Source organism: Malus sylvestris, chromosome 15 (genome assembly GCF_916048215.2).
Source record: "Malus sylvestris chromosome 15, drMalSylv7.2, whole genome shotgun sequence".
In the NCBI taxonomy this organism is placed as follows: domain Eukaryota; kingdom Viridiplantae; phylum Streptophyta; class Magnoliopsida; order Rosales; family Rosaceae; genus Malus; species Malus sylvestris.
In genome coordinates this window covers 54,230,972-54,242,207 of record NC_062274.1, presented here as the reverse complement: position 1 = coordinate 54,242,207, position 11,236 = coordinate 54,230,972, and the positions used below count along the sequence as shown (strand labels likewise).

General features: G+C 34.8%; 1 protein-coding gene across 1 annotated transcript; it reads right to left on the bottom strand.

Annotated features, from left to right (window-relative positions):
* Positions 1-2,093: 2,093 nt before the first annotated feature.
* LOC126603112 (uncharacterized) lies at positions 2,094-3,311 on the bottom strand. The gene has a single exon (XM_050269858.1). It carries the CDS (start codon positions 3,309-3,311, stop codon positions 2,094-2,096), a length of 1,218 nt encoding a protein of 405 aa, XP_050125815.1.
* Between the last annotated feature and the right edge of the window lie 7,925 nt (positions 3,312-11,236).

Sequence of the window (11,236 nt, the reverse complement as noted above, 5' to 3'; positions counted from 1 at the left end):
CCCTATATCGCTGATGATTGCTTTAGGTATTCCAAATCTTGCAAAGATGTTAGTCTTAATAAAGTCTGAAACAACTCTTGAATCATTTGTTTTGGTGGCTTTTGCTTCCACCCATTTAGAAACATAATCCACAGCCAATAAAATGTAAAGAAAACCATTAGAAGATGGAAAATGTCTCATGAAATCAATGCCCCACACATCAAAAATCACAACAATCAAAATAGGGGTTTGTAGCATTTGATTTCTTGGGCCCAAGTTACCTGTTTGTTGACAACGATCACATGTTGCACAAAACTCGTACGCATCCTTAAACAAACTAGGCCAATAAAAACCATTCTCTAACACCTTAAGAGTTGTCCTCTTTGCTCCAAAATGGCCGCCACATGCATAAGAATGACAAAAAGTTAGAATAGATTTAAACTCAGATTTGGGGACACACCTTCTAATCAATTGATCAAGACAATATTTCCACAAATAAGGATCATCCCACTCGTAGTATTTGGCAATTTTGACAAGCTTATCTTTCTGAGCACGTGTAAAATCATTCGGAATCTTTTTGGTGACCTTGTAATTGATAATATCTGCATACCAAGGGTCAGTAGCCTTTAATGAAAACAATTGCTCATCCGGAAAACTCTCATGTAAAGGGTGAGATCTTCCTCTGTGTTTGAATGCACAAGTCTGCTAAGATGATCTGCTATAACATTCTCACTCCCTTTCTTATTCTTGATCTCCAAGTCAAACTCTTGAAGTAGAAGTATCCATTGAATGAATCGCAGTTTTGCATTTTTTTTTTTGTGAGTGGATACTTCAAAGTTGCATGGTCAGAAAACACAATAACTTTAGTCCCAATCAGATAAGATCTAAATTTTTCTAAAGCAAATATAACAGCTAAAAGCTCATTCTCTGTTGTTGAATAATTCAACTGTGCATCATTGAGTGTTCGAGATGCATAATAGACGACATGTGGCACTTTGTTGACACGCTGCCCTAGAACTGCATCGACGGCATAGTCTGAAGCATCGCACATCAACTCAAAAGGTAAACTCAAATGTGGTGGTATGATCACATGAACCGTGGATAACAACTCCTTAAGCTTGTTGAATGCTACCACACACTCTTCATTCATATCAAATGTGCATCCTTTTTAAGTAAACGGCACAAGGGTCTAGAAATCATTGAGATGTCCTTCATAAACCTACGGTAGAAACTTGCATGTCCAAGAAAATAACGAACCTCCCTAACGGTAGTAAGAAGGGGTAAAGAACTAACAAGTTATACTTTAGATTTATCAACTTCAATTCCATTTTCAGATATGATATGCTCTAGAACTAATCCATGTGAAACCATGAAATGACATTTTTCCCAATTTAAGACCAAATTAGTTTCTTGACAACGTTTTAAAACTAGTGACAAATTATGTAGACATGTATCAAAAGAATCATCATAAACTGAAAAATCATCCATGAACACTTCAATTATTTTCTCAATCATATCAGAAAAGACACTTACCATACACCTTTGAAATGTGGCGGGAGCGTTGCAAAGTCCAAACGGCATCCTCCGGTATGCAAATGTGCCAAAGGGACATGTGAAAGTTGTCTTTTCTTGATCCTCCGGAGCAACTGCAATCTGATTATATCCAGAATAGCCATCAAGAAAGCAATAATAAGAATGACCAGCTAACGTTTCTAACATTTGATCAATGAATGAGACTAGAAAGTGATCCTTGCGTGTGGTACTGTTTATCTTCTGATATTCTGTACATACTCTCCAACTATTTTGCACATGTGTATGCACTAGCTCATTAGCTTCATTCTTAACAATTGTGACTTCGGATCGCTTCAGAACTACTTGAACATGGCTCACCAACTTGCTGTCCTTGATAGGATATATGATGCCAACATCAAGAAGTTTGATAACCTCTTTCTTGATAACCTCCATCATGAGTGGGTTCAAACGGCGTTGAGCTTCCTTTGTTGGTTTTACACCTTCCTCCAATAGAATCCTATGCATACATGTAGCTGGATTTATACCTTTAATATCTGCAATGCTCCAAGCTATGGCAGTTTTGTGATCCTTCAGTACCTAGATTAGTTTCTCCCTCTTTCTACTGTGAGTTGTGATGATATGATGACTGGTAATGTTTCATCCTCTCCCAAAAATGCATACTTCAATTGTTCAGGAATCGGTTTAAGCTCCAATTTGGGTGCCTGAATCATAGAATGAGGAGTTTTTTCGTTAGAAGTAGGAAGAGAAATAAAATAGGAAGAAGACTTACCACGGACTGGTGAAAGAGACTCAAGGGCTGCCACTGTCTGGATTAATTCTTCTTCACTATGCTCGGAATAATTAAGATGTCCATGTGTAATGCTATGCACTAACGCCTTCTCTAAATTATCTTGTCCCACACCTTCATTAAAACAATCCTGCACAAAATTGTCAAACACATCAATAGACAAACAATATTCAAAATCACTAGGGTACCTCATAACATTGAAGATTTTGAACTTGACGTTTTCTCCACCAATTTTCATGGTTAAGGTACCATCGTAGACATCAATCTTCATACGTGCCGTTCTAAGGAATGATCTTCCCAATATAAGAGGAAGTGTAGTAGGCATAGGGTCTTGTTCCATCTCAAGAACAAAAAAGTCAGCAGGAAAAATGAGCTCATTCACTTGCACAAGTACATCCTCCAATAGGTCTGTGGGATATCTATTTGAACGATCTACCAACTGGATTACTACATTTGTTTCCTTCAAGTATCCAATTTTCAATGATTCATACACTGAATATGGCATCAAATTGATGGATGCACCAAAATCACACAATGTTCTCCCAAACTCTTTCCCTTCGATTACACATGGAATGGTAAAGCTATCGGCATCTTTCAACTTCAGTGGCAGCTTCCTCTGTAAAACAGCTGACACTTCCTCGCTTAATGCCATATTTTCTTGATCATTGAATCTCCTCTTGTTCGTACAAAGCTCTTTAAGGAACTTTGCATACTTGGGCACTTGTTTTATGGCATCTAAAAGAGGTAAGTTCACTTGGACTTTTCGGAAAGTATCCAAAATTGCCTTATTAGTTTGCTCTTTCTTAGACTTCATAAACCTACGAGGAAAAGGAACAGGGACACCTGAGTTAAATGAATTTTGAACTTCTTTACTTACCTTATCAGAATCTTTTGTGTTCAATTCTGTAGCTTTGGAAGACTTTTTAGTTTCTGTTGAAGCCTCATCTTGCTCTAGATTCTTGGTTTGTAACTCCCCTTGCTCATTTGTATCTTTTCTAGTCCTCTTTTGCATCCTTCATTGCTCAAAAACTTCTTTTCCAGTCCTTAAAGTCACAACATTCATCTGTTTCGCATTTGGATTCACCACGGTCTAGCTAGGCAACCTTCTTGGTTGGTGTTGTTGCCCCATCAAACTTGCTAACTGACTTATTTGGTGCTCAAGGTTTTCAATTGCTTTGTGTGTTTTCTGTTGATGAGATTGAGTAGAGTTAGCTAAAGAAGCAATTAAATCCTCAAGAGACTTACTTGGAGCTTGTTGTTGTTGAGGCTGAAATGGTGCATACGGTCTTGCTTGAAAGAAGCCAGGTGGACGTTTATAGTTATTAGGAACATATCGTTGTCTGTTGTCTTGATTGTTCCACTTTAAGTGTGGATGATCGCGCCACCCCGCGTTATAGTTGTTGGGGTATGGATCATACTTTTGCCTTTGTTGCCCCTGAAACCTTCCTAATGCATTAGCTTGCTCAAGACCACCTTGATCCATCAATGAAGGGCACATGTCCGTGGCATGTCTCATCATTGAACATACACCGCACACCTATTTTGGAGCCACCATAACATGTTGCACAAGATTAGTCAAGTTAGCTAATTGTAATTCAATACTAGAATTAGCACTTACCTCATTAACTTTCTTAAAAGGTAGCTCATCTCTCCCTCCAAATTGTCGTGTATTGCCAGCAATGTTCTTTAATAATGCCTTAGCATTTGTTGGTGTCTTGTCCATGAATGCTCATCCACTTGCTGCATCAAGCATTACACGATCAGTACCACACAATCCTTCATAAAAATATTGTATTAAAAATGCTCTGAAATTTGATGATTAGGACAAGATGCAACTAAATGTGTGAATCGCTCATAGTAATCTCCATAGGGTTCTCCATGTTGTTGTCGGATTGCACATATGTCTTTCCTTATGCTTGCAGCTTTTGTGGCCAGAAAATATTGCTCCAAGAATGCTTGCTTCACCTAGTTCTATGTGTTCATTGATCCCGAAGGTAAATTGTAAAGCCACTCCTTTGCCTTAGCTTCTAATGTAAATGGGAATGCCCTCAACTTAAATTGCTCCTCATCCGCATTTGATGGTCTCATTCCCGAGTATACCACGTGAAAATCCTTGAGATGCTTGTTGGCATCCTCTGTTGAGAAGCCATGGAACTTAGGCAAGTAGTGAATCATGTCGGACTTGAGCTCAAATCCTCCTTCTGCATTTGGATATGTGAAGCACAATGGTTGTTGATTTGTATATGGTGTTGCCAACTCCCTCAAAGTACGGTTATCAGCCATGCCTTCTTGTGGTTCTTCCTCCTCTTCTGAACTCAAATGTGGTGGAGAAAATGGTGGTAAAGACACTGATGCACGCTTCTACTTGATTTTTCTTTGAAGCTTTCGAAGTGTTCGTTCAAGCTAAGGATCGTAGGAAGCAAGATCAATGCTCTTGGACCTTTGAGTATGCATATACTACGAAGAGTACCTGAAATAAAAACAAAAACAAAAACACTAATTAGGCAAGAAAAGAAAACAATAGAAAAATAAGTAATTAGAAATAACAATCCCCGGCGACATGGCGCCAAAATTTGATAAGATTAAAAGCACACCACAAAGTAGCACACAAATGTCCTATTGATTTTCCTTATTAACACTAAGATTTGTCAATTGTAGCATATGAAAATAAGGGTCTTTCCTGCAGAAGATTGTTTTATCATGTCGAACAAAAATAGGACAGAAACAAATTTTAAGTAGTTCACAATTTAAGAAAAACAAATTAGGGGAATTGTTATCCACCACCAAATATGCAAACATGTTATGTTTCATTCAAATTCCTTTTATTTCAGGATGAAGATGCTCAAGTTGGCTCAACGTTAGAATTCAACCTATTACTCTTTCTTATGTAGTATGTTAAGAGAATGGCGTTTTCAACTTAACTTAGTCCCTAGCATGCAATCTAGAATGGCGTGTTCATAGATTTAACAAGTAGAAATCATTAAGAACGAAAAGAGTTTGAGTCATCACAAGGCATCGTAAGTACTGGCGTTGTCTTACTTATCCTAGAAATTGGTTCACATGTTAATCGCAATTAACAAGTACTACTTTAGAGCATATGTAGGTCCTCATTTGACAAGGGCAGGCACACACATATTCATAGCATTAGAATCCTAGATATGCTTACTTAGTATGCATTCGTAGAAAACACATAAAGAATTCATCAATGAGACAAGTAGTGAATCAATTTTCATCCATTCATAAAAGTAATTCAAACAAAATGTCATAACAAACTTGCAATCATATTCGAAACTTCAAACCAGCCCCTAACTTCTAAAAATTAGTTACACATAATCCTTAAATAAAAAAAATAAAAAAAAAAGACATGAGTTTGAGAAGATAAAACCGAGAGAAGAGAATGCCAAGATTTCCTCATTCCTTTCCTTCCTTTTCACAAAGCTGCCTTGTCCTTTTTCTTTTCTATTTTTTTTCCTTTTTTTCTTTTTTTTTTCAACGCTGCAACCTGCAGCCTTTCCCCTTTTTAACTTGCTGCCCCATTTTCTTCTCCTTAACTCACCCACTAACAGTCATTTAGTCATGGCAATAAGTGAGAGGAAATGGTAAAACAATTGTAACTCTTTGGGTAGCCTTTATGCCAATTACTCCCACTTAATCCTCATCCTTATTTCCATTTCCTCTTATATTTGAATAGGTGTCAGCTGACTTGTTCTTGGCTGCATCAGTTTTGGCTGCTAGATTTATTGGGTTTATTGCTTTCATTGCAGTTACAAACTGCTTAGTCTCTTGTGAACCTTTCAGTGTTAAAACGGCCATAAATGCTTCTACAAAATGATATTAACAATCCCCGAAATGCTCCAGAAAATAGACATCCGTAGCTTTCCAATCATATAAGGCTCATTCTCTAATTCATTTTGAGCCGTTCACAACTTGCTTCCAAAGTCAGCTGACCTGCACAGGCAGTTTTGACGAATTTGTTACTTGAAATCCCACTTGTGCTATTTTTCTTTTCTTTGCTTGACAAATCCTACAAAACACAAAAACAAAGTAAATAGCTCAAAAATATAAGGAACTAACTAAGAAAAGAGAAGTGAATTTGATGTAAAATATATATAAATGTGAGCTTATAAACTTGGCTACGTCACTCTCACGTGACGGCCAACACGTCTCGACTCCAGTCGGGGTGTGTCAATATGATCAAGGGACAAACATTTTCACAAATATTTTTACACTTTTTTTAAAACCTTTAGATTACAAAACATCCAAAGGTTCATATTCATTCATTAAATGACATGGATGCTTAAGTGGATTTTAACTAATATTAAACATAAAAATAAAATTTAAAAAGCATAAAATATGGAAGGTAATTAAAAATAAAATTAAAAAGGAAGAAACCTTTGTTTTAAGTGTGCAAACAAGAAAGGAGGTAGAACTCCATTGATTTGAAGTATTGTAACCTCCATCTCCCTCTTTGCCGATAAGGTCTGCAACTTTCATAGGATTGATATGAAATTTTGATGCCTACTACAACGAATCAAGCTATTACTCTCTTGAATCTTCATTACATAAGAAAAACGTACGAAACCCTAAACCGTATATTATTGTTCATATATGTAGGGTGATTAATTACGTTTTGCAAAATCTTTTTAGTTTTGTCGATTTAGGTCATTGATTCTGCTTTTTTAAGCTTTTCGAATCAAACAAACAACTTGATTTCATTCGTCTATGCTTTCAATTTTATTTTATTTTATTATTATAGCAGTTTCGTTTCCGTTGAGTATTAATCTTATCCCTAGTATCACTTTTTTTTTTAAATCATTCTTTTTTTGTTATTTATTAGGGTTCATTTTTTATAAAATGAAGGAGGAGATTTCATCCAAGGCATGGCAGGGAGGGAGATGGAGGTTACAGTATTTTCATGTTTTTGTTTTTCTTATTTTTTTTTATTTTTACGCTAGGTTCAAAGTTTGATTATTGGTTTTTTCAATTTTATCCTATTAGATATTAATTTTTAATTTAGATTAGTGTTTTCTTTATTAGTTATAATCTGCATCATCATCCAAGTCATTTAATGTTTAAAACTCTCCACATCACTCTTAATTTAGACCGTTGAATGTTATAAAATCTAAAGGCTACAAGGAAGTGTAACAATATTTGTCGAAATATTTGTTCCTTAATTCTATCCCTATATATATATATATATGTTCTTCTTTTAAAAAATATATTACTCAACAATTATATATTAAATATTAAATTTAATTAATCTACAATATGTAATAAATTTATTAAATCCGCCTAGTCTGCCTAGACCTTGCATAGCCGCCTAAGCGCTAGGCCCCAGTTGGCCGCCCGACTAGCGCCTAGCGTCTTTTAGAACTATGTAATTAATATATTAAATAATTTAATATATATCGGCTTGGTTTTTAGACCACCAAAATTGAAACTGAACCAACCAATTTCGGTTTAGTTCGATTTTCTTAGTTCAGTTCATTCCCTTGGTTTAAAGAAAACAATGTGAGGAAGAAGGGTATTTGATTGGTGGAATAGTAGAATTGTTGTGTTTAGTTGGTGGAATTGATGTGAAGAAGAAGGGTGTTTGGTTGGTGGAATGGTAGATTTGTTGTGTTTGGTTGATGGAATTGGTTTGAAGAAAAGCTCCTGGATAATGTGAGTAAGAAGGGTGTTTGGTTGGTGGAATATTGGTTGTGTTTGGTAGAGAGTTATGAGATAGTTAAAGAAAAGCTCCTTGACAATGTGAGGAAGAAGGGTGTTAGGTTGGTGGAATATTAGTTGTGTTTGGTAGAGAGTTATGAAATAGTTAAATAATGATAGACATTATTATATTATTGGACCACTTAACATAGTAAGTACTAGTATATGCCACACACAAAATGCGTGTTAAATATTTTATTTTTTAATTTTTTAAAATTAGAGATGTTAAAATCACTTACCATTTATTGTATTATCCTTTTATTATAGATGAAACACATTTCACGTGGTTATAAATAAATAGAAAAAAAAAGATTAAGTACGTAAAACTCCCAAACCTTTTAGTGTCATTCCAAATTAGTCTCCACATTTTTAAACATTTCAAACAAGTACTAGACCTGACATTCATGTTGTGTTTTCCGTGTTCGTGTCGTTTTCGTGATATACCCGATATCTTAACAGATCGTGTCGTGTAATACTCGTTAAAGTAAATGGGTAATATGACTTGACCCAAAATCGACCCGTTAATATTATCAGGTAATATGACCCGACCCGTTACCTATTAAAGAAAATATATTTTAAATCAATAAATAATGGAAATGAAAAACATAATTTAACCCAAATAAATAGAAAACATAATACTAAATTAGTATATGCATACTACATTGTCAAATAAATATTACTTCAAAACATATAAAAAAAATATTTGTCTTTCAAGTATTACATACCCCAAAATAAGAGCCTAATGAAAAAACATTAGTATATCACTACAAAATACCAAATGCTCAAGGATTTGCAAAATGAAGGGAGTTGCGTGTCAAGGTTGCGGAACCTTACACGTTTTTTACAATAAAACCCTTCAATTTCAATCAATGAGAAATTGTATTGAACTTTGACTTGATATATTGTCTTCAAGAGTTATATTAACGATGTTTTTATTAAGGATTTTCCACCTTAACATTCTCTTCCACATAAACTAAGCATAAAAAACTAAACATTATAAACCATTCAAATATTTTTGGTATTTTTAAATTACTTGATATTTTTATTTTTAATGTGTTTTATAATTTTTTTAATCTCACTCTTTGCCCATAGTATACGATAAAAATAAATAAATAAATAAAACTTAATTTTTTTTAAAATTTATATGTAATAATAATGCAGCAACACATATTTAATATGCAATATATACATATACACTATGTCTACTGTATTTTATAGTAAGTTTTTGAGTAGTTTAAAAAATTAAAATCATCAAAATCATCAAAATAACTTTTTTCTTAACGTGTCGAAATGGGTTACTCGCGTGTCACCCTCGTATAAACCTGTTAAGGACCCGTTATTAGCGGGTTCTTATTGTTTGACCCAACAACGACCCAATTAGTTATTGTGTTGACTCGAATCCTGTTATTTTCGTGTCGTTTCCTTGTCGTGTTAACAGGTCGTGTAAGAAATTGTCAGGTATAACAAACACTAAACCTACTGAAAATTGGCTTTTTAGCCAAAATGGTCCCTGAGATTTGCATAACTCCTCATTTGGTCCCGGAGATTTCAAATCAATAGAAGTGGTCCCTGAGATTGTCCCTCATCCATCATTTTGGTCCTTCTGTTAAAAACTCCGTTAAGTGTCCCGGAGCTCTTTACCGGAAGTTTGGGCAATTTTCAAAGCTTCGTAACTCAATCGTTTCTTAACCAAATTTGACCCATAATATATCAAAATGAAGATAGGAAAGTGTAGAATAAGATTATACCTATTTGGAAGCCCAATGGTTGCCAAAGATGGTCAGAAAATAGCTTCAAAGTTGACTGATCCGAGGGAAAACTGAAAAACTTGCCTGAAATTAGGTAAACTTTAAACGTTCATAACTTCTTTAATACTCAATGAAATTAATTAATTCAAAAACAAAAACTATACTTCTTAATGAGATGAAAAGAATGGTACCTTTTCAGCTACTAACTCGTCGTGGTTTGGCCGAAAAACAGCTCAAAAGTGGTTGTCTTGGTATCGAGTTAGCCACTTTCGAGCCGTTTGTAGGCCAAACCACAAATATTTAGTCGTAAAAAAAGTACCATTCTCTTCGTCTCGTTGAGAAGTATGATTTTTGTTTTTGAATCACTTGATTTCGCTGAGTATTGAAGAAGTTATAAACGTTTAAATTTTACCCTGTTTTTGGTCAATTTTCCAGTTTTCCCTCGGACCAGTCAACTTTGAGTCTATTTTCTGATCATCTCTGGCAGCCATTGGGCTTCAAAATAGGTATAATCTTATTCTACACTTTCCTATCTTCATTTTGATATATTATGGGTCGAATTTGGTTAAGAAACGATTGAATTACGAAGCTTTGAAAATTGCCCAAACTTCGGGCCAATAGCTCCGGGACACTTAACGAAGTTTTTAACGGAATGACCAAAATGATGGGTGGTGGACAATCTTAGGGACCACTTATATTGATTTGAAATCTCAGGAATCAAAGTGAGGAGTTATGCAAATCTCATAGACCATTTTGGCTAAAAAGCCTTGAAAATTTCACACTTGTTAATCCCCCCAGTTAAACATTTATTAAATTAGCTAGGATTACTTGGTCTTCAAAATTAATAGAAGGTCATGGAAGCATAGCCTCCACCAACTAATGGTTACCACCAACCCTATCATGCCATCACCTCCAAACCCAACACAAAACCACCAACTCCACCTTACAACTCAAGCCGCTAACATAAAAAATAAGGTCATGGAGGTTGATAAAATGATGGACTGCCATAATGTGGCCACCACCATTTTCATTACCCATAAAGAACTGGAAGCTTTACACGATGAAAGATAAAATCACATGAACATAAACAAACTTGTTGAAACCTTATCTGAATTCTTAACCCTCTTTTTTGTTAAGAGATTGCCCTCCTAATTTAATTTCAATTTTGGTCTATTTTTTATTCAATTCAATACATGTTCGATCATTAGATTCCATATTATATCATTTATATTCGAAATTTATATTTTGAGGCAACTAATATTAATAATGTCCATGATACACCCTGTTGATGTGTTTTGAATAGGCTTTTTAGCTAAAATGGTCCATGAGATTTGCATAACTTGTCACTTTGTTCCCTGAAATTTGAAATAGATAAGAGTTTGTCCTTGAGTTTGTCCACAATCAATCATTTTGATCATTCCATGAAAAATCTCCATAAAATAAAAATAAAATGATAAAAAATACCCTCAATTTTGGTTAA

Bases quoted from the DNA above. Each gene is read 5' to 3' on its own strand.
- LOC126603112 (XM_050269858.1), bottom strand. From the start codon at position 3,311: ATGCAAAAGAGGACTAGAAAAGATACAAATGAGCAAGGGGAGTTACAA.